This window comes from Bombus pascuorum, chromosome 5 (genome assembly GCF_905332965.1).
Source record: "Bombus pascuorum chromosome 5, iyBomPasc1.1, whole genome shotgun sequence".
NCBI lineage: Eukaryota > Metazoa > Arthropoda > Insecta > Hymenoptera > Apidae > Bombus > Bombus pascuorum.
Genome location: NC_083492.1, coordinates 13,089,340 through 13,114,528, shown reverse-complemented (window position 1 = coordinate 13,114,528; position 25,189 = coordinate 13,089,340). Strand labels below are relative to the sequence as shown.

Sequence of the window (25,189 nt, the reverse complement as noted above, 5' to 3'; positions counted from 1 at the left end):
GGCTCGGGGTAAGCTTGTTCGTTCATTGTAACGTTGTTAAATCTCTGCGCTTCCATTATGACTACATCGTGCTCTCATTTCGTCTATCCATCTTCTCTCTCTCTCTCTTTCACTTTTGCCTCCACAACCTCTTGCTATACCTTTCGACGCCTGTCCTTCTACTCTTGTCTTATTTCTATCTCTATCCTGATTTTTCTGTTAGGATGCAATCGCAGTCTCGATCACGGTTTCATTGTGCAGAAATTATTTTTTTAGGAATCTTATTGGTTAGTAACGAAGTGTATTTGAATACGTATACACTGTAGTTCATAAGTGTTAGAAGAATTTTTGGTTTCATATAAAGTGCGATAATTCATTATAAACGAAATGGTTAACCAATCACGATTTGTTGCATTCGTGCAAGGTAGCGACGTATAAATTTATAAAAGCTAAGAGTTGCAAGAGAAACTCAATAAATGAGAAAACTTGGAAATGTTTGATCAAAATCACAATTGAAATTTGGAATACGCATAATGACGACCATATAAATCAATTGTGGACACTTTTAGTGATATCGTCAAACACAGATCTTAATTATTTCAGATCCTTATTTTATTTCTACCATATTTTTATCTCGTGCTTCTATTCAGAAGTTCGAAATTGCTTACATTAGAAATATTTCCAAAATCTTGGAATTAACCTATCGAGCGTAATTTACATCGATCAATTTGAAAAGATGGACAACGACTCTTTTTATCCAAGAGCTTTCGCTTGTTCAATCTCCATTCGGATATAATTTCTGCCACCAACAAAAAACCTACAGCAAGACTCGCTTCTCTTGATCGCGATTCAATTAGCTAATGAACGTGCCACTAAGTAGGGAGAACAAACGCCACGACCATTAGTAGAACGTACGCGGCCGTTTCTAGTTTGTACTAATTGTAAGTAGCGAGTAATTAATGCGGTCGATTCGAGTCCGATCTGTCGAACCGCTGACCAACGGCATCCAAGTCTTCTCTATAGAGAAGAGGGGATTGCAGTCGTGGAGGGTTGCAACGTTTCCAACCGTGCAGGTGAACTGAAGAGAGGGAGGTAGCTGAACTGGAAGTAGGGGGTTGTTCCGGCTCGGGTACTGGCATTGTTTCACGGTGGATGAGAATTTAATTTGCGCGACGGAGAGAGACAACCTCTGCCATCATGCTAGAAAAGGTACAAATAATACTGTGTGTGTGTGTGTGTGTGTGTGTGTGTGTGTATATATATATATATATATATATATATATATATATGTATATGTACATGAAGAACAGAAGGAAGGAACGAGGGAGATGGTAAAAATAGAGTGAAATACAGACACAACATACATATCCACGGACCAAAATGGAAGAAAAGGACAAATATAGAGAACAGAAGAAAAGAAAGAGGGAAAAGAAAGAAACATAGACAAAGAGCAGTATATATCTCGTATATAGAGGACAGGAAGAAAGACAGAGGAAGAGAGTTGAGGGCTGGATGGGTGCTGGCTTGTTTAAGCGTGGGTGGGGGTGTCAAATTGAATTACCCCCTCGTTCTACGGTCCCCGGGGACGTTTGCTGGAGCGCTGGCGCTCTCTGTGCTTCTACGTCAGGGCTATGCCCGCTTGTAAATGGGTTTTATCTGCGTGCACCGTTGTACGTGTAGCGGTATACAGGCTATACCTTCATGGAGGCGTTTTCAATTAAAATCAACATCGAGGGTTCCCCCTATCTCTCTCTAGTCTCTATAGCATTCTGGTTGTCGTTGGTTTACTCTCTCGTTTCTGTCTGTTGGTTGAATCGATCATTCTTTCTCTTTCTATCCTGACTGCGCAAAATCAGATCGTTCCCTCTATTTCTCTTTTTTCTTTGTTATATCTACATCGCGTCTCTCTGGTTGCTTCTCTCTCTCTCTCTCTCTCCCTCTACTTCTCTCTCTCTCTCCCTCTACTTCTCTCTCTCTCTCCCTCTACTTCTCTCTCTCTCTCTCTCTCTCTCTCTCTCTGCTTTTATTTTTGGGATCCTTTTTTCACCGGTTTATTTGGTAGGCGGACGGCCTCATGAAAAATTCACGGACTCAATGAAATCTTTGCCGCGCGTTAAACTAATGGAAAGAGGCTCTGCTGGTAGCACTGGAGCACTTATTTCAGATCTCCATCTTCTGAGTGAGAGAAAAGAGTGTAAGAGGATAAGGAACCCGATGCGACCCGTTCTCCCATCGTATTTTCTTCTTCTTCCTCTTCTGTACTTTTTATATTTTGTCACTGATTTCTTTTCGACGAGACCACCTTTGCTTGGAGATAAAGCAGTGTTTGAGGAATTCTGAATTTCGTACATCGCGACGGAAAAGTTTGTCACGTATAGATGTTGGCAATGGGGAAATTGTAGGAAATAACTGAAAGAGTGCGATGACTTTTTTATGTATTTAATTAATAAATAGTGGAGTTGATCGATTTGGCTTCTGCAAGGCTCAATTACGATCGTGTCTCAATACGATTTCAAACATGGCGTATTTCATTTTTCGTGATAATAACCACAACATAAAAAATTGTTAGGTGAATTTATAATTATAAGACGCAATGTAGTGTTATTAACAGGTTAAACAGCCTCAAAATAATCAGAACATGACAAAAATAATTTCATCGAACTAAATTGCATTTAATGATGTTCATTGGTTGGTCGTTTCGATGTCAAATGATCGATAGAGCGTAATAAGTATAATTACAATGGAAACACAAAACGGAAACAACTGAAGCGCAATAATATCATACAATAATGCCGACAATACAGAACAATAAAGCATACACCGTTTCATATTACATTTTTCCATTGAACAATAGTATTATTACATTCATATTGAAAAATATTACAGAATTTAAACCGATCGGTGTAATTTGAAAAGCATTCATTAGCGTGTACGTATATACATGTATGAAAGACAAAGAGAAAATAATTTATCAAGTGAGCTTTGCGAGATGATGAGTGCCTGTAAAAACTGAACTCGATTGTTATTTCAGGAATATTCTTCTGTTTTTATTTTTGTTGCAGTAGAATGGATGGGCCGGCGGTATTATCGATGCCACCGATAACCGCGCCCCAAAAATCAGCACAATCGCCGCAGCCACAGTCGCATTCGAAATCCAATCAGGTATCGCATGTGTTTTTATATTATGGGATTTTATTTTATAATTGTTTCCGGTGAACGTTCCGCGATCACGAATTATCCGCGTTTATTTGAAGATAAAACGCATTATTTCTTTGGTGGTGCGTTTTTCCCAGTATTGGTCAATTAATTGTGAATTATTATTGTAGAAGGTTTTAGTATTATTTTTAAACAATTTTTCCGAAGCCAAAGGAATTATTATTGTAAATTATTTATTTGGATAGGGCAGATAAAACGCGATATTCCGAAACAAAATAACGTTATTTCTTTGTCTCAGCGTTAGCCAATTAATTGTAAGTTGTCATTATACGAGATTTCGATTATATATGAAATTGTAGAAATTAAAATATAGTGAAATTTCTGCGAAATCAAGGGAATTATTATTACATATTATTATATGGTATTATTTATTGGGATAGGGAAAATGAAACAATTTACAAACGAAATAACATTGCATATTTCTTTATTGTCGTGTTTGTCTCGCTCAATGTTGGCTAATTAATTGTAAATTATTATTGTACAAGGATCGTATATAGAATTATAAAGATTAAAATAAAACCTGAAGATACATTTACTTTGGTTTATAATTTTCATCTTGTTTACTTCTTTCTTTGTAGTTCGTATCTCGTATAGTATCATTCTTAACATCGAAGAACCACGTTGTGAACCTAAACCATCAGGAGTTGCAGGTGGGCACTGTATCTCTCTATGGCATTCACATCGTATCCCTGGTGATCGAGGGTCAAGAAAGGCTATGTTTGGCTCAGATAAGCAACACGTTGCTGAAGCAGTTCAGTTACAACGAGATCCACAATCGCAGGGTAGCTTTGGGCATCACCTGCGTGCAATGCACTCCCGTCCAGTTAGAAATCCTCCGTCGAGCCGGCGCTATGCCCGTTTCCTCCAGAAGATGCGGCATGATTACGCGAAGGGAAGCCGAGCGTCTCTGCAAATCGTTCCTCGGCGACAATGCGCCGCCTAGGTTGGTTTACTTTTATCAAGCTATTTCACAAAATTGTTAGGAATCATATTGTTTCACTCCATAAAATATGTTTTAACATGTAAAGGAGTCTCCTTTGACATAAAAACATATAATATAATAAATTTCTTAACTTAACATATAAGGATTTTTAACGCTATAACTATCAAATTCGACAAAGCGACGAATTTCAGAATTTCTTTTTTTACGACTACTGAAAATATGCACAATTTGAAACCTATTTAAACCTAATCACATTGGTATATATCGAACTATAAATTTTCTTCTAACATATAGAATCTAAATTTCTCACATTTAAAATCGCCGCATCGCTATTCAAAGACATTCTGTTTTCTTCAAGATTACCAGAAGACTTCGCTTTCTCGGTACACCACGAATGCGCCTGGGGCTGTCGTGGCGCGTTTCTACCAGCTCGCTATAACAGTTCGCGTGCGAAATGCATCAAGTGCGCCTACTGTGGCCTCTTCTTCTCCCCCAACAAGTTCATCTTCCATTCACACCGAATCGGCCCATCAGACAAATATGTGCAACCGGACGCGGCGAACTTCAATTCCTGGCGTCGTCACATGAAACTTTCCGGAAATCCGCCGGACGAGGTGGTGCACGCGTGGGAGGACGTGAAAGCAATGTTCAACGGCGGCACTAGAAAGCGATTGCTTAATAATCCAACGTCAAGGGAGTCGCCAAGTCCTGCAAAGCAGCCGAGATCATCGCCTACGGCGCAAATTCCGACCCTCGTGCCGTCGCCCACGCATCCACGTGTCCCTCCATTTCCGGAATTACCTCTGCCATTGTCTCGAAGCTTGGTGATGGACTATGTGTGGCATCAACATCAACAGGCTGCCGCTGTTGCTGCCGCTAAGACACCCGGTTTTCCATTTTCACCCTACGCTCTCCCGTGGCTTGCTAAGAGAGGACCAGTGCTCTTTCCTGGTGAGTTCCTAATATTTTGGAGATTTGCTTTTCAGCATTGATATTGCATTTGATCAATAGATCAATAGATAGAAGATAATAATCTTCGGTGCATTTAACTGCGCGTTTTAACGATATATGTCATTACACTTGGTATATTTGACTGGTGTATTCTTGTGGAATATTTTAATTTGACATATTTTACTAGTACATGTATATTTTATTATATTTAAATTAGCCCAAATTCTATAGATTTGTGTTTCTATAGTTATTAACGCAGTTTAGGCAGATTGTAATGCGTAATATGGCAGATTACACGCGTCGCGAGCAGAAATTACATTGCGGAGGCAGAGTTCATTAGTATAATTACAGGGAATATGTGAATGTGAAGAGTACTACGAAAATTATTAATCGGTGCAACGATCATGTTCCCACGCGTGTAAGGTAATGGTCTTTGATAATAATTATTAATGCACATTCCACTATGCAGTCATACATATGTGTATTTGTGCGATCGATTTAACATGGCTATTTCCATTTTCTTGTCAGAGTTAGTATTAATCACTTAAAATTGTTTTAACTAATAGCAGACAAAATTTCTCGTGCAAAGAGAACCGGCCATTAATTCGAGTGGCGTGCAAAAGTTACCAGTGATACTAACGAATTTTAGCCGTAAATGCACAAGCTATTTAGAGGATTAGCTTAACCGTTGCTGCGAACAAATATCGTTAGTTAATGTTTTGAATTCATTGCCAGGATTACTCACAATATATGTACAACTGTACCTATCTATTTGCGTAATATATTTTGTGTGTACCTATTTCTATGAAATGTCATATAAAAGAAGCGCTGCTTCTTTGAGACGCTTTATACACATTTGAAGAACGTGGAAGGGAGAAAAGTTATTGAATTTTTAATTTTTACGTAGAAGAACTTTTCATATAAGAATTCGAAAATTCAATTATGCATTCAGATGGCATGTTAGTAAAATTGTATCATTATTTTTAAATATTTACTTTTGCTATTACTTTTTAATAATATTACATTTTGATTTTTTACAAATCTTTATGGATTTATAGTCAAATGTTTTTCTTCGTCTTTTTCTCTACATTATTCTACTACATTAATTCACATTATTCTAGAATTATTCCATCAACGACAAATCAAAAGCCTTCCAAACACATATAGCTTCTTCTCAGAGACTTATTCATATAGATTTGTTAGAAATCTTCCTAATCGTTATATTTTCTATTAATGTAATAATTAATATTCTTCATAAAGCAAACATAACACATAGCGTAACATAACATTTTTCTTTTCTTCAAGGTCCTCTACCACCGCCAATAAGCGGTTCCAATCCAACAGAACCGCTTATACCAACGGTGAATCCATCATTGCATCAGTCTGCCTTTCGTCCTGTGATTCGTGGACCACCGATAGTTGAATCGGTGACTCAAGAACAACCATCGGATACCTCGGTATCTCAAAAAGAAGATAATTCTGACGACGAGGTGGATATAGAGACAACAGAAGACGATCCAGTGACACCTTTAAACATTACTGCACAGAATCTTCATTCCGTTTCAAATTCAGCTACCAGTAGTCATAGTGGTCGTAATTCGCCACAGTGTTGGAGTCCTCCTCGAGAAACGGTGAGTGATTATTTATAATGGATAGTTAATATAGATTTTCAAAGATAATTGATCAAATAAAAAATCTTCGTCTACAATGAAAATAAATGATACATACTGCCGTTTTCAAATTCTTTAGAGAACTTAAAATCAACAAGAAAGCATTAAAAGTATTTATGAATACAAATAGTAAATTTCGAATTTGAACAATTCGACATTGCTGAATTTTATTATTCATCATGCGATTATTCAGCGTATAAATTTTATTTTGAAATTATTTATGTACTAGGATTATTTACAGATCAGAGAACGAATCAGTTTTCCAGTATTGTTCCTAAGAAACAAAATCGACAAATTAAAAGAAGACCTAATCTCATCGATGCTCTTTATATTAATGACTCGATTATACATTATCTATCATCGGTCTTAAACAAAAATAGAGAATAGAATAGAAACCAATATACTCAGGACATTCATGGGCGCAGTTTCAAGCATTGTATTAATTAATGGAAATTCCATTAACTCAGTGTTAGAATCGAAAGCGTGGCAGTACAATGTTTTCGAACGACAGGCACGTGGCCATTGTTGCACCCTTCGAGCGTAACGAAGTTACGAAAGGTTCCATCGTCACCCATTATCAGCACCGATAGGTCCGCAAACACTTGGCACTCTACGAGTCTTTCCTAAAATATGTCGACTAACCCTTATGGTATACACAAACTCGCGATCGGTAATTCGCAACAATCACGCCCTAATCCGAGTAGGTACTTCTGCACGTGACCCATCCACATAAAATATAGGGTTAAAAAGCAATGTGAGTGAAATTAGTTTATCTACCACCTTGTTTCTTTAGTTATGTGCGAACACAAAGCAAACTACCCTTATCGTTAATGCTACTAATATCACTATGTTTCTAGAATTTTTATTTAATAGAAACCGTTGTCTTGGAAGTCAAGCTTCATCTATCGGATATTCTTCAATGACTTACATCTTTGGACGTAACTGTGTCACATTAAAATTTCTTCATTTAATCTTAAAAATTCATTAAAATTTCATTAAAATCGACGAAGTGTATAGATACTTATCATATCTTTTTTCTATATTAATCAAAGATACTTTTTCCATAATATATTACAAATTTCAGTGAACACTTCCGTCGAATCACACAAATTTCAGCAATCTTTCACGAGTAACAAGCTGCCCGATTCATAAGTTCTCCCTTCACCATTCCTTCCGTTCAAACACCATCAACACCTTGAGTATCGGATTCGAAGGAACGTCCCCTTTGACATAGCCAGAACTCGGTCCAATATTAATGATCAGTATACAGGAGTCCTATGCCCTCTCGTTACCGTCGATACAAGCCATCGAACCAAGTAAATCTGAAAGAGAAAGAGAGAGAGAGAATAGAGCAAAGAGGGTGAGAGTTTCCTGCCACGTAATACTACTCGACGTCCCTAGAATTTGCTCTGCGGTCTGACTGCTCGTGCGGCTGCCCCCGTCAATTGCGATAATTATTGTGTCAGTAAATACTCCGTAACCATACGAACTAACGGGCTCGCGCGATCGACTGGACATAATATGCTCACAGCATGTAGATACACTTATGCCGGCGATATAATTAAATGAACGACCGCGATGTTATGTTGGCGTTATGCATGGAGTGTCATGCAACTTGACTACTGTCGTTTTGCGAGTCGAGCACATCGGAAATTAATTATCATATTAAGGAAATCACGGAAGTAATCGAAAGCAGGAATTGCAAAATAGCACGAGCCCACTTTGAAAAAACAAATTTCATGTTTATCCTCTATAATTCGTTATTAATTTTGTAGATTTTTCCTGTGAGCGCTGATTATACACAGGCTAGTAAAAGTATGTAACTAGACTAAACTTGATAAAATTAAAATTAAGATTGCGACTACTTAGTGAACATAGACGTAATATCCATTTATCATATCGAAACCAAAAATATACTAGGTACTCTTCTAAATGAAAGTCATTCGAGTATCCGATCATTCTATTAATACCTCCACCAACGTATTTAAAAAGACTATATGTACTATGTTTTCTTAACAAACATTGTTTCAGAAAGTAATACATTAGAGCGTCAGCGAGGATCTTTAATCATTGAGTAGTGAATAAAGCTATATATTCTGATCGTTTAATAACGGAGTATATTTGTGTTAGTAAAAAAAAAAAAAAGAATAGCTCCACCCGTGAACGTCGTCCCCTTCTGTAAACGAAAAACGAGATAACTCGGAGTTACGTGATACCTAGCAAACAAGTTTGCACCAAGTTAATCGAATTAAACCGAGTTGTAGCCAGCAATCTACTGTAATCGAGCCTGTCGGCTTCTAGATAATATTATTCTACATTTAGATCTCATTCTAAATATCATATACACGAAAGACGTACATGCTACTTTTTATTCTAATTATAATTTATTGCAAATTATATAATTATATGTATTCTGCATAATATTCATGCAATTCCTCTAGTATACGGATTTAACCCGGAAGCCTCGAGCGACATCATAATCATACCAAAACGTTCCTCTTGAAGCCGTATCCCATATTAACGAGACAACTTTATAATCTCAACTCGTCGTTCCCTCTCCTCTCATCTAAAAGAAGTATTAACAATTAGCAATAATTATCCATGAGAGTTAAATGAAGGGTGGAGAAATGAGTAACAGAGAGGAAGGCATGAAAAAAGAGGCAGATACAGGAAGGTTAGGGTTCGACCGGGATAAGCTATCCGGATTGCCAGGCAGCTTTTCAATTCCCCCTTGTTGGTTTTGAGTGGGACAGATCCGTACTTTGTGAAGAGACTCACCAAAATCTCTCTCTCTCTCTTTCTCTCTCTCTCTCTCCCTTCCTCTCTTCTCATCTCGACGACATCGAGTGTATATACGTTGGTTCACGTAGCCATAGATATATCAGTCACAAAGGTACCCACACGGACAAGAGGAGAAGTGGAAAACCCAGTTACTGCATCGCGCGACACACAGAGTCAGGGCCACAAGTGTATCACGGTAACTAAGTAATCCCCGAACGTTATTTGCAGTTATTTCTCGCTTGGACAGATCGGTCGAGGAAAGGAATCTACACGGGGATTTAGTATTTTCATTTTCGCCACACATCTGTAGTATGGTTAAGGTGGTGGTTAGTTGTGTACAACAGCTCACTATGCTTACAGTAAATATCTTGGAAACTTTTACCGTTTTCAGATTTGTTTCAAACTTTACTCTTACTTTACTTGCGATCGTATCGTATGAAAGAATTGTTGTCCGTCCGTTGAGCTAACAACAATCGAAATATCAAAATTAAAACGATCGTAGCAGGGCTAAAGGGAAAGGAAGTATAGGAATGTAAATTTCCAAGCGAAATGTGACTACCCCGAGGAAAAGTACGCAATTTCTTTCCAAAAGCCGCCGCAATGGATTCATTCAGATAGTAATGAGGATAAAAGTGAAGCGAGAAACGTTTAATGTATTCGAACGCCACGAAATAAGGACGAGGCGATTATCGCTTCGCGATGTTCCTCTGGTCAATTAAGATCCTTTTGGTCGATCGTGATTAACGAACATCCCTAGTTCGCGTCAATTCTCCTCGCATCGGGTTTTCGTTAAAGAGGAAACACACGAAGACATTCGCAGATCTTCTCCAACATCCATTTAAATGCAATTAAACGGTGTCACGTAGAAGCAGGAAGAGGAACAGCAGCCAGGAAACGTTTAAATCAAACTTCGGCTGGTTTAGTTAGTTTCGACCGCAACTTTTAATTGCGCTTCGACCGTCTGGAGAGCCATTAGATTTTCGAAGGGGCGCCAACTGTTATACAAACTTCTTTGGAATTCTTATTACGCGATGCCGTCACACTCTTTGAGTAAAAGAAATTGACATGTCGTCGTAAATAACCAAATTGGGATAACGATAATGCGAGAGTTAGTCGAAAACTTAACTATGAACATTTTGTAAAAATGTATATTTATAGAACATTAATAAAATGTTACTACAAAGAACGATTTTTTTTTAGTCAGTCGTTTTCTAGAATAATTAAACATATATAAACTAAAAGCAAGATTTAGCTTGATAAAATAGAAAAACAGATTTACGTAATATTACAAATTTACTCATTTAAAATTTATTCGACAAATAGCTATGTCACTAGTTGCCAATTTTCGCGAAGGCGAAACGTCAGGAATATCAAACGTGAAAAGATATCAATCTCAGAAGAGGATGGATTAAAGGAAAATATGCATGTCTTGTAACTTCATTTGCAAGAAAACTTTTCCAGGAGGGGAAAAAGCAACTATGTACTTTTGAGAACTGTGTAACAGAAACCTATTTCTTTATGTTGGAAATGTTTTAAAATATACCACACGTTGACAACGTATAAATCAGCAATTATAGTTTAAACATGTAGATTGCGATGGAAAATGTTAAAATAAATGGTTTTATGCAAAAACATATGTTTCCATATTAAGCAATGCTAGTGTAATGCTTTTCAAGTAAAGCAAACACCAAACACCAAGTAAAAAAAGGAAAATTAACGTAAAAGAATAATTATATATATTTTCTTGATTGTTCAAACATACTAAATACTTAGGATATCACGTGTTACATCTTATCCTTGGCAAACATTAATTAAGAAGGTTCAGCTGACATTTTTAACAATCGTTGAGCACCATCAAAGTTTCTCCCTGCTTAGAATGAAATGCCAACGTTTGACCTTATATACCATGGAACCCTTCGGGACTCTGTGATTAAATCGACTATATCGCACGAATATACGTACGTTATATCTACTCACTAGCATCTTCTAAAATAAGTTAACCCGGTAACATTTCACTTGATATGAACCTGCTACGTTCAAGTACCTATTGCTTTACATCGTTCAAAATCGCTTCATCTCAAACATTTATGAAACACATTAATCCAAGAGAGTCGTAGGTAATACAATTGAAAAAATAATTTACTGTATGTATATAACAATATCGACCATAAATATTGACATATATATTTCTTACATTTATTGAAAGATTAACAAATTTTACTTTATTTAATAGTAAAGTAATATAATTCTATTTATTCAAATGAAACAACGAAGAACACTCTTAGACAGCAAATCATGAAATAACAGCAGATATCTATTATAATAAAGTAAACTTGAAATAAGATGTTTGAAAATTATTAATTACACATATCTTCACTATTAGAAATTTAAATTAACTGTATTACATATAGGATCAGTTAAGAAGATTTTTCTTTGAGAAAGTATTTGAATTAAATAAACCTTTCACTAAAGATCATCTCACAAAACCCATATCAAACGCTCTTTTAAATTACTACATAGCTAATTTTAATGCAAATTAACCATCGCAATGAAAAGTTAATCGTGACAGTTCCCTTCCTTTTAAACAAAGTGTAGCGTTCAAAAGATGAAGACTTTCGGTGAAAACATTTTGAAATGGTAAGGGAAACGGTAGAAACACTGAGTGAACCAGTGCAGAGGGGAAAATAAAGGGTGGAAGTTGGATTGAATTGAAGGGTGCTGGGCGGAGCTGACGATTATAATTAAATCAACAGTCACCGCCCACAACTTCCATAGCGGACCTTCGTTTCGTCCCACGATGACATTTCTCCACGGGCATCTCGCGCAAATCGCATTAGACCAATGAGAATATACACGAGAATATGTATGTAGCTTCGTTTCATGCAAGCGACGCGTGTAATTGCATGCCACGTGTCCTAACGCTGAATAATTTTCACCACGAATAGGGTTTTTTCAAAGTAGTTCCGCTGTTCAGCTTGTTTCGTTTGCTCTTTTTCCGTTTGAAAAGTAAATGTAATAAATATAAGATATAGAGGGTGTTCCAGTAATCATAATACAATCGACAAGGGAGCGATTCTACGTAAAAAATATAAGTCAAAGATATAAGATATGTTCACACGACGATTCATTTCCGAGAAAATTGGGTTTAAAAATTTAAGTTTACTTAAACTTGGCTAATTGCTGGCTAATGTTGAACGCTTCATTAAAAATTTCTAACATAAGCTTTGAAAGAAAACTATAAAACTATAAATATATTAAAGTTAGAAAAAATATAGAAAGATTGGCAATTTAATGGATAAAAATATTGTCTTATCCGTAAACACTAGCGCTATTCTTTCTAATTTTCCATTCCACTAGGCTCGAATCGATTGGAAATTGCCGATCGGTATGTAAAAAACATGATCCGGCCGCATTGAACACTGTCGAAAAATAAAATGTATTTGGGCGGACCATCGATGAAAAGGCGACGAAATTTTGGTGCATCGAGGATGAAACTCGTTAACCCCTGGTGCTGTGTTCACAGTACAGCTGTCTGAATAAGAGGGTTTCAGGGAAAAATTATTTCATAACTCCCATGCGAAATTGAGAATCTACAAATAATGTTCCACCACGATAAGCGGCGGCCACTACGCTCGCGTAATTTACATTTCCATATGCTACTACTCGTCCCTCGAATTAAAATGTCATTATTCTCTTCTTTCCAACGCAAACGATTCATTTTCATAATTTTTTGGATATATTTTAAAGGGAAAGATTATTCGTATATGGGAATTTTTACGCTTTCTTGTTAATTATGTTTTCCTCTTTTTGATAATCATATTGAAATTTGAAGAACTTGTAAAGTTGCTTCTGTAATTTTAGTTTCATATATTTCTTTATTTTTTTAGTCTATAAGAATAGTTGCGAATAATAAATAATTATAATTACCAAATAACACATGTTTTATTTATAATATTAATTTTAATTCATACTAAGCTATTTTATTATATATTACTGGATATTAATATTACTGGATAACGATAATCAACGATATTTTTTGTGGATAAAGTGAACATTTATGCAGACTATTAATCATCTAATTTATTACTGTTACTTTAATGGCGGCTGTGTTTTGTGCCGACATGTAATGAAGGCTCTATCATGATCAACTTATATTTGCATAAAAAGTAACCATGACATTTACTTAATATGTCAGTCTAATGTCTCTACTTCCATAGCAATTTATAAAGACGTGTTCTATAATAATATGATTTTTATCATTCCCGGAAGTATCCGTTGTATTTCATAGAAAATTTTTTGTATATGTATTACAAGTTAAATTAATAAATAAAAGATTTGGAATTTATATAATGATATTAAATAACGAATTGTTAAAGAAAATTTGAAAAAACACTTTCATTTCTTTAATAATTCATCTTTGGCTTTTAAATAAAAATAAAATCTCTTTAAGTAATGTATATCTTACAATGACAAAATTTGTACAAAATTAAATTTCCAATATTTATTAAAATTACAATACTTATATGTTTCCCGACATCAGTAAATGTTCTTAATACCATAGGCTTAATAATTGTAAAATTTATTTCTACATCTCTGAGTGATATAATCATTGTTTTTTAATTTAGAATATCATTCCGAAAAAAAATTTTAATGGAATTCGTTTGTCAAGGAAATATCAATTTATGTCAATCTAATATGGCGTTCAAATTATATTTACTAAAATTATTCCACAAAGTCCGAAATTGTAAAAGAAATAATTTAAAAATACCCGAAATAAATCATTCTTAAGCATCAGCGAAATATATGTATATGTAGGATTAAAGAGAATTATATTATTCGCAAAATTACATTACAAAGTTCGAAATTGTAACAAAAATAATTAAAAAATACCCGAAATGAATATAATTATTATAATAAATTTAAATAAAACACACAAGAATTATAACTAAATGCGGACGTAGTAAAATGGTATGATTCAACGAGTGGATGAAATTAAAAAATTCCTCAGTGAAACAGAAGTAACGCGAACGAAGGGAATCCGGTGGCGCGAGATCGGTCGGACAACGCTCTCGAATAAAGCCGACATTATAGGCAGCATAATCAATTCCCCGGCATAATTCCGCAACACGCTATGAATTTGGTCAAGATCGACCGACTGGAAGTGATTCGACTAACACGATTGCATACTAACTTTGCACGCGACGAGCGGCTCACATTTCCGATCCGAACTTGTACAAATCGCACTTATGTCTCATTATTTTAACCCCCTCGACAGAAAGATTCTCCTTCCCTTCATTTTACCTATCGCCTAAATATATCTACGTTTTCTACCGTTCTCTTTACTGTTCTTCTTTTTCTTCTTCTTTCTTTTAAAGGACATGGAACGTAACGAATAATTTTAGGCGGTTCAAAATTTCATTATATTGAAAACATACATAGGAAATAGTTAACGATTCGTTAGAAGTAACCAATGTCTATTACTTGAATATTTGTTAGATTGTTATTGAACAGAATTAATATTACACAGTATAACATAGCACAAAATTTTATAAACACTTTACTATATAACAATCCAACCTAACCAATTACGTAGCCACGAAACAGTAGTAGACTTATAAATCACCAGACGAAGACGAATCTTAGAATTAACCAACCGATCCATCTAACGGCAAGCCAAAAACATAGAAAAGCACCAGTTGAGAATCCCCTCTCGCGGATGAGTTCCGCGTTCTCCCATTTGTAACTCCGTTCAACCGGAGCAAAGTAGGTAGAAATCCTTTCCCGCCCCCATCATCGGAGCCCAGCCTCGCTTATACCACCCCTCTATCTCGTCTCCACCCTTGCTTGCAACGCTTTACACGAAGTGAGGCCCATCGGCATCGCCAGACCGAAAACTCAACACGCTCGTCTGCCCCTGTACCAGCAGCCCATCCTCGCGTTATGGCTCGCTCAATTGTTTCAGCCCCGTTGATCCAATAAAGGATTACGGAGAAACAATCGTAGCGTGCGCCAACATCCCCCTCGTTCTACCTTCCTCCACCTCTTTCACCCTGTTTCCTCCTCCTACTCTCTCTACTCTCTACATTGGTTGTTCGTTTCTGTACAACGATGGATTTTTGTTAGCCAGTAAACGTAAAAGCAAAAGTTTCGACCGATATGGATACGCAAAGGGGAGAATAGAGACGTTTTTTAGAGAGACGAACCGATTGTCGCGCAATCAAATTGTGTGTCAGTGTGTAGTACTACAAAGCAGTTTTTGCGATTGGTTGTACGAAAAGGATTGCCTGAACGATTAAATTCTCATCTAACTACGGTGAGTTTAATTGATACAGAAAGAGATGGAAGGATAGAGGTGAGTTACGTCGTGATAGGGGTGTCCATTTTTATAAAAGGTTTTTGCGGAGTATTTTTTCGGAAACTGGGTGGACTGAGGGAAGACTGAGTTCTGTCGGTAAATTTTTATAATAAGCTTTCATCACGATGGAAACGGTCTTTCATATAATATCGTGCTTAAGTTCCTGTAAAGTACACAACGCCATTTAAGTACTCGCATAAATAAAAATACTAATTTCCTCTTTGGTAATAGTACTAAATACGGTGAAGCTCTCCTACTAAATTACTAAATAATTGCACGAAGTTCGCCTAAAATCGCTCTCTGACAATTACCTATTTTCCTGTTTTAGGACATATAATAAGGATTTGAATTGCTCGGTTCTTCGCCTCTCTTGGGATAAAGATCTTTCCCGAGAAGGTCTCAAGTGTGTTGTAGAGTGGTTATTATATATGATAATTTTCTTATGATGATTATTTAGTAAATATTAGCTCGTAAATAATGGAATTGATATGAAACTGTATAATATAAATGGCGAATTTTACTCAAACATAATAGGTTTCAAATATGTTTCGTTATTTTTGAAGATTCAAGGGATGTAAATGTAATAAAAGAAACTATAAGATCGTTTCCCATATCTACTCTAGCAAATTTGGATTATTTGAAAAAAGAACGTATCTCGTATTCGCTGCTAACATATAACTGGCCCACCTCTATATTTTTTTTTTCATTGAAGAAATCTTTATTTTAAGTGTTTGCTTTAACTGTTAGCTAGTATCTTTAGATCATAGATGGCTACAATAATCTGATTTACGTTTTAATTGGGTTGTTTAATTTTTAAATACTTAATTCTTTCATGTTATATATTTCACATGATATATATCATTAATGGAAAATATTTATGATACTTTAATACACCTATTATTAAGAAATAATTGATCAGTTTTCCAATATTACGCTATAGATGTTTACAAAATTTTCTCAAAAAATCAATACATTTTTATCATACTTCTTTATCTTCATCTATGGATACCGTGTTATTTACTTTTCGATTTTATCCTATTTCTCTCCTACGAATCGTTCTCAAATTTTTCGAAGCTCTCCAATGCCTGTAAAAGTACCGATAGCATCTATGCTTATCACGTACAAGCGATATAATAACAAGGTAATCTGCTAAGATAGGTAGTTTGGCTCGTACACCTTGAATTTTCGCAATCATCTCTACTTTTTCTAACCTCACCCTTTGTTTCTTGTCCGAGATCTATCATTCGGACAATTTACCCAAGGGGTTATGTGAGAACGTGCAAGGAAGTTGGAGAAAAAAACGAAACACTATGTCATTCGTTGCGTCTTCAATGCGCAACTCCTACGATGATAAAACGCAGTTATTTATCTTTTGCTTGTACGTGAAAAGCATTCCAAAAGAATATAACAAAGTATCACGCTATTACGTCTACTATTTTATAGTAAACACCATAAATAATTTCCTATACCTTTTATATTTCTACATCTAATAATTTTCTACATTTGCTACTATTTCTTTTAATTAGTTGTAAAGTTACTGAAAAGGATGATACTGAGGTCGATCATTTCTATTGATCATGGAGCATACGGTGTTGAAATCCATAAATTATCGTAACGAATCGATCGGTTACGAAAAGCCAGTTCATCGCCCAGATTTGCTCGCGCATGCAACGAGGTTGCACGGATGTTATGAACAACATATGTGCCAATTGTAAAAATACATGGGGTACCTTACGCCATCGAACACCTGTTCGTTGCCATACGCATTCCCAAACCATACTTCTCGCCGATCACGCTAGCAAGTTCTGTTCCGTTACCATTATGTGAATTTACGTGTGTACAATTATTGTTAGAGTGCCGATGTTTGTGCAATTATAGTAAATTTAAATACACGAAAATTTATAAAATACCCATATTATTCAAAAATAGAAAAAATATTCACTGTACTAATTACATATAACGTTTACAGAGTCGAAGAAATTTCTCTTTAGATCCAATCTTTGTATATGAATTCATAAAAATATGAATTTCTATAAACACCTATAGTCCAATTATTGTATACAATGTGTTTTGTGCGCTGAATATTTGCAAAGAAACAAATATTCTTGACACTAGAATACCGAAATTAGGAAATTTGTACATAGATACGATAGTGAACAAAAGTATTGGCGCAAACTAGCTTTTCTAAAGGTAAAATACTGTGAAAGATTATCTACCAAATATTGTAATCATTACACTTTCGGTAGTTTAGATAACTTTTCATATTGCCTACATATGTACACTTTGTGCAATTTTCAAATTCTCTATAAATACATAAAAATCCGCGATCTAATTAACTCTTTGATGCATAGTGGAATAAAGTGCCCCGCTGCTTTGGTAGGTACTTATACATTCAAAGTGGAATGTTTATCATCCTTCCTTAAAATATAAGATCGAAACACAGTAACACCATCGACTTCATCTCGCCATAGATATAACTAATGCATGTTTGATGAACGCACAAGTAAACGCATGTACTTACTTACTTACTGATTTGGTCAATATTTGGTCAATTGTCCACAGCACGTCCAGAACGATCGTAGTTATAAATAAATTTTCTGTGTGACTATGGTGTTTTTTCTTTTTTGTCTTAAAATTTTGAGCCCCAGACAGTTAAACGGTACAAATTACCAGCGGAGATTAGAAGTAAAATCGCGCAGAACATGTGAATTTCGCAATCCGCATGGCATCGTGAGAATTGTGGCTCAGAACGTAACGTGGAGCACGTCACAGCAATCGCAGAGATGCACGATTCTAGATATCGAACAGGCAAAACCGATTGCAAAGCGTGATGCCTCCATCAGCCTCTAATGAAATATTCAACCCGGCCGTAGAACGATTATGTTGTCACGTAACGCCGCCACGGAAGCCACGCCGATTACATTTACTTTGTAATCCGCGAGAGATTGGTCACCGCTGTCTGTTAACAACCTTCATGTTGCCATTAGTGCACGCCCCACGGAACCTTTATAGAATTGCGAAAAATTTTCTAGTAAATAGAAATTTCTCGAAGCAATATTGAAAATAGTCGAGCAGCGATCTCATCGCAGTAATAAACGACGATGATGATAGATTTATTGATTCCCCTATGACGCTACAGGAATTTCGGTTAAGGTGTATCTCATCTCTGCTTCTTGGTCGGACAACTCCGGCAAAACCGTTCGGCATTCATCAGAGTAAGGTGTATCTCATCTAGGAAACTAGTATAAACAGCTAACTTGCAATAAATATCTTACAACTGTAACTTCGGATTTTCCTTTAATTAGGCTAAAATTTGAATGTAGGTATTTTGTCGGTTATTTAAGGATCATTTCAATTTTCATGAGATACAGGCCAAAAATTATAAAAATTTGAAAAAGAAATTAAATAACAAATAATGTATAAATACAATAATAAATGAAAAGAAGTCACAAAGAGTATGTTTTGGAGCAACGTCTATCGATTAAAATCTACCCTTTCTAATGTTTCGACTCGTTGAATTATTTCACAATAGATAAATCGACCCTCTTATGCCCCTAGCGCGTCTCGTCAAGCTCCTGTGTACACAAAACGTAATTACTTGAAATCCCAAACACCATGAAAATTTTATCGGCGCCTTACTCGTCCTGATCTATTATAGTATCGAATAACGACCAATGAACGACAAAATGGAATTAAAAATTTTAATTAAGAAGCCTCTTTTAACGTTCAATGAGTCATCTTTGTAAAAACCATATTATAAAATTTATAGTAGAAAAATGGTTTTACCCTTATTTGCATAGTACTATTATTTATATTAGCTTTCTTTAAAGTTTTCAAAGAAATAATGCAAGAGAAAATGAATATAGGGAACAGAAAATAATTTATTTTCCAGTAAAAATGTTATTTTCCAGTAAAAATGTTATTTTCCATTTATTTTCTGTGTGATAAACGGCATGTAAGATAATACGTAAAATATAATTGAAATAGGCACATGTGTTTATAAGATAAAAATAGGAATTTAAAAATACAAGATTAATAAATATTAAGTAGTTGAAATTAAACATTTTATATATATTCTCCAATAATGTTTCCAATCTTCCTACATTATAGCGAAGCGTTATTATTAACCTTTTGTTTCATAAAAGAGAAATGGTGCTAACAAATGTGAAATATTAACTGATTAAAATTAATTGATTATACATTTTCCTCGATATACGAGTTCGTTCATTTAAGGCTTTTAATATCAACCGTCATAAATTTTGTTATTTCTCCTGCAATTTTACGATCCTCATTTAATACAGTATTGTATTGTAAAGATAAATCAATATTTCATTGTTTTTATGATAGCTACAATAAAGATTCGAGTGTGCAGAAATATAATAAATATTAAGTGCAATTAAAATTATGATTGTTCATTTCTACTATACGTGCGTGCATCTAATGATCGACTTCTATCTTTATTTTATTACTTGATAAATATTTTTCAAATTGTTTCTCTTTTAAAGTTTCTTTCTATAATTAATTATATAATAAGATATAAAATATATTAATTAATAATAATTTTTCATATACATGTACAATTATCTACATTTAATACACCAATATTTGATATTGCCAAGCAATAATTACCATTAAACAATAGAACGGCCAATATGTTATGTTTTCAATTTACTAAATTAGAACTGCGCATAAAAACTCATTTCCCAATCGATTGTCTTATTTAAGTAAAATGTACAATTAGTATCTGATGTTAGTCAGAAAAGTCGATGCTCTGAAATTATACAGCAGGTTTGCTTGCAACACATTATGTGTCATCGATTTTTCTGATATGATTCAGTGATTAAATCAGTTCTATGAAACAGCCGCGTGACAGACATTATTTAAAAATCAGCGTATATCCTGATCTCCGTTCGTTTCGTGACACGAAGCACGCGAAAACTATGAATACTGGGCATTCGACACGCGAGGTTGTATTTTTAAAAAGTCTCAGCCTTGTGCTTTTTGCTAACGTGAATTATTATTTCATTTATTGTTTCGAAACATAAATAAATAATGTAAAACGAATCATTAGTTACAATTAATTATTATTGTTTGAAAATATGAGTAAATAAAATCGAATTATTATTTCATTTGTCGTAAGGCAAACATAAAATAAATATACTAAAGCAGCTACTGAGATGTTCCCTGAAATAATTTTTAAATGGACTTAAATTACGCAAAAAACTATGCATAAACTATATCTTACATTAGGATAATTGGATTGCAAATGATAATAATGAAAGATACAAAAAATAGCACACTGACACTATCTTTATATCCAAATATTTCCAAAATGCGAAAATGGTGGCATATAGTAAAAAGGGACGACAACTTCCGGAACCAGGAATAATTCACGCGAATTGATCGGCGCCGTGTCGAGGGATTAAATTAATTTAAGTAATTTGACGATTGCTATCGGCGGAAACATTAAATAAAGTACCGCGTCCCGCTTGTACAGGTAGCTGCGTTTTAGATTATAGATCGTCGAGTAAACCAACGTTGGTCACAACACATCAACAGGATTGTGGCCATCGTTGCATAACTGAGTGGTCGTTCATGATGATTGGATGGTCATGTTCACGTTAGCTGTCCTTATTCCATTCAGTCACTTGTCATTAACGGGAAAAAGTGAACGTCACGTCTGAACACGTGTTTATGGCTGAAGTTTAACATCATTCTTCGATTTTTAAATCCGATTACTATGGTTATAGTGGTTAACCCTTCTGAACGATTGAAAAATAAACGTCCTTTTGTCGTATATGTTCGTAACAATATAGAAATATAGTAATAATTTGAAAAATATTTTAATTACATAAAATTTTGTATAACTTTGTGCACGAAAGACAAGGAATGATAAGATAAGGATATATAAAAGAATAGAAGATTTCATCTTTACAAATTACGGAAACATCTAGATTATTCTAAATCTCGAAAAGTTTGATCACGAACAAAATGTTTTGCATCATAGGATGTTTCTTCGAACAAAACAATTCATTTTTTAAGCATTTCACCATATTAAAAATAACGGACATAGTGCTTTGTAATAGTTTTACTGAGCGGCCTAAATATAATACGTTTTTCATATTTGTAAAAAACATTTACTAAAATGAATACTTTAGTAGTTATTGTAAAAGATTTCGAAAAACTAAAATCGATATTCCGATTGATTCTGTCTTAGGAACGAGAAGCTGAAAAGATAGCAGAGGAGACAGCAGCTATGCGTGACGTTAAACCAGAACTTCAACCTGCAAGAAGTCCCGACACCTGGCAAGGGAATAGCTTTTACCGGCATCTCAATGTAATAAAAGGTATGTAATATATATATATATATATATATAGTCACATAATACCAAATAGATATTGTTTCTTTTTACGTATAAAATGTTCTGTTTTCAGTATAATTTATATATATCTTTATAATTTATAAGTAATAATGTAAGTAAAAATGTATGTGGTAATCGTGTTAACAGAATTTACCTAGGAAAGATATATATAAATTCATTTATTTAATTTCAGTAGTCAATAGTAAAATATATAATATACAAACACAAATTGCAACTATTTAACCCGAAAATAATTCCTACTAAAACCCATGAAAATATCCTCGACATATTTTCAAGAATTTCAATGCATCATTATAATTATCTCCAACCAACTCCAGAAACTAAGCAGTAACAAAATTGCTGCCTAACATCTGTAACGTGATCGCTTGCCGCTTAGAGAAAATCTTCCAAAATAATTACCATTCGACAACTAAGCAATAGAAATTATATCTAAATATCACCGTTTAGAGACAATTCTGTAAAATAATTACCATTCGACAGCTAAATAATATAAATGATAAACATCGCTTTGGTAAACGTTTAATCTGCTCGGTATTTTGGACTACGCTTCTCCTCTGTTATTAGCAATTAGTAATTAGCGTGGCACGAGTGGTGCAAAGGAAGCTCGGGAGTTTCAATTAATTAGAGTAATTAGTCGCGACCAGAGTGTTAACTGAGAACGGAGGGTTGCCTCGATATCAGACGCGGGGGTGGATCTTGGAGTTGGTAATAACAGGAAAAGGGGTTGAGGGTGAACTCCTCTCTTGACGAGGAGGCGTGATTTCCGACGACGCTTGCGCACTTTCGCTTCTCGAGTTCAAGTATGGCACGATGCAATCAAGTTTAACTTTCCTTCCGTTAGAAATGAATTCCTCCCATATTTCTAAAAAAAGTCTAAATACAGTCTACAACTCTGTTTAAATTATAGAGTTCGTTGCAGCTAATTTTCTTTAATATAAAAGATTATGGAATTATCGGGTTTGATTCCTTATATATTTTTACTATTATGTATATAATTTATATAATTTAATATTATATAATTTAGTATGCACATAACGTAATTGTATATATTTTTTTTTGTATACATTATATTTTTTCCTTTCTCTTGCAGTTTTTCTCTTCAAACATTAATACTAATGTGTAAACATAGAGAAAACACAGAGATAAAGATACAGAAATAATCAATGAAAAATATGTTTAGAATATTATGTATATGTGTGTTGCATACGTTTACTTATATGAAAGCATGTAATACTTAGGCTGGAGCAGGAATCATGGCATTGAAAACAACCGTAAGCTGAAAATAACGAGATAATCGATGTACCTTATATATGAATGCCAACATGAGATCATCGATAACAAACGAAAATGCTTTGACTAACGTAGGCTTCTTGAAGAGAAAGTTTCTGTCTATTATATCGTGTCCCTACAGTATATAATTAACGTATTTACAATTATCCAGTAATGTTCCATGAAATGTAATAAAAAATTCCATACAATGTAATGGAAAACATAGAGAAGCGAACGAAGAAATGTTCAGAATGCAATGGTGGAACATCTGAGCGTTTGTTGCAGACAAAACAGTTTTTTATAAATTTATCCTAATATTTTTTTGTTTGCAATGATTCACGAGGAATCAATTAATGCAAATAAAATCGTAGAGTTCCCTTAAAAAAAGTGCAATTGTACCTTGCAACTACACCGAGACACTTCTGAAAAAAATCGCACTGCATGATAATAGAACTTGACAAACGATGCAAAACTTGTCTCTACAATTTTGTTCCATCTGCAATAGGAACAGAGTTATAGTTCGAGCCAGTTACTAGATTCAACCTGTATATGCACATCCATCGTGATACTTTTTCTATTAAAAATACTCAATTTCTTAGCGATGTTCAAGTTCTAAAAAACAACAATCAACTTACCACAATCTAATGCTATCTCTGATTCATAATATGTACTATAATTCTAATCTGCCACAAAACATAATTATTCCTTATTTCTAGAAGTACATTGCTCTTATACTAAATTTTTCATAGAGAAAGTAGGAGAAAGAGAAAGATACCAATCGATATGACAGAACCGATCGAAAGAGCTCACCTTTAATCGCGCCCAACTTGCTCGACTAACTTTTCAATTTCGCCGGGGACCATTCGCCCGGTTCATTACCCATTCAATCTAAATGAATAAATGAAACGGTTTTTCGATTTTGTTTGTTTCCTTTGATTTGCACGGGGAGCGGAATTTTGTTAATTTTCAACAATGATGATTGCAGGAAGTGAACCGAACGAGAGAACGAGTGCGGATTGTTCCGCTTGCCATCCACGAGGAATATTTTACGGCCAGATTCATAGCCCGTCTGCGCCCACTAATTAATCGACACGAGATGCAGTAGCAGCTGAAAGAGGATGAAGAAAAGTAGTGTGAGGGATGGAAGTTAAAGAGAGAGAGGGAGAGAGAGAGAAAGAGAAAGGATGGAAAGAAAAAGAAGAAGAGAAGAGAGGACGGACGACTAGAAGAGGGAAAGAGAGGGAATGAGGTAGAGAGTAATTCAAAAAGACACTGTAAATTAGGGGTCTCCGTTGGCATTCAGCTTCGGATCCGGTGAATTCTAATTAGTTTAAAGCGCGTTGATCTGATGGCTCTCTTCTGCCTTTTTGTCTTTTTGTAAGTGTACAATGAGAAAATTAGGAATTTATAAATTTTAAGTACGTTGGCTTTTATAAGCGATAAATGAAATTTCTAATTTACAAATGAAACTATATCCAGTAATAATTATAATTAATTTCAAAATTTCTCGATGGTGAAGTTAAAATTAATAAAAGTAAGAATTGTTCAATACAATTCATTATATTTATTAATTGATAAATTATTGCGCAAGAGGGCCCAGAATGTTAAACGATGGAGATCCTTATTTTAAATGATCATTTCA

The 25,189-nt window shown here is 34.8% G+C and overlaps 1 protein-coding gene across 2 annotated transcripts in view; it reads left to right on the top strand.

Moving 5' to 3' along the window:
* Positions 1-24,967, top strand: part of LOC132907072 (SKI family transcriptional corepressor 2) — a 29,149-nt gene extending 4,182 nt beyond the window's left edge. The window contains exons 2-7 of one of the 2 annotated variants that reach the window (XM_060959822.1): positions 3,042-3,141; positions 3,846-4,138; positions 4,497-5,089; positions 6,395-6,720; positions 22,113-22,242; positions 24,533-24,967. In XM_060959822.1, coding sequence (XP_060815805.1) covers positions 3,046-3,141; positions 3,846-4,138; positions 4,497-5,089; positions 6,395-6,720; positions 22,113-22,242; positions 24,533-24,633 — 1,539 coding nt within the window. In that variant the 5' untranslated portion in view covers positions 3,042-3,045 and the 3' untranslated portion in view covers positions 24,634-24,967. Of the gene's footprint in view, positions 1-3,041; positions 3,142-3,836; positions 4,139-4,496; positions 5,090-6,394; positions 6,721-22,112; positions 22,243-24,532 lie in introns of both variants that reach the window. The other variant, XM_060959821.1, reaches the window with a different exon arrangement.
* The last annotated feature ends 222 nt before the right edge of the window (positions 24,968-25,189 follow it).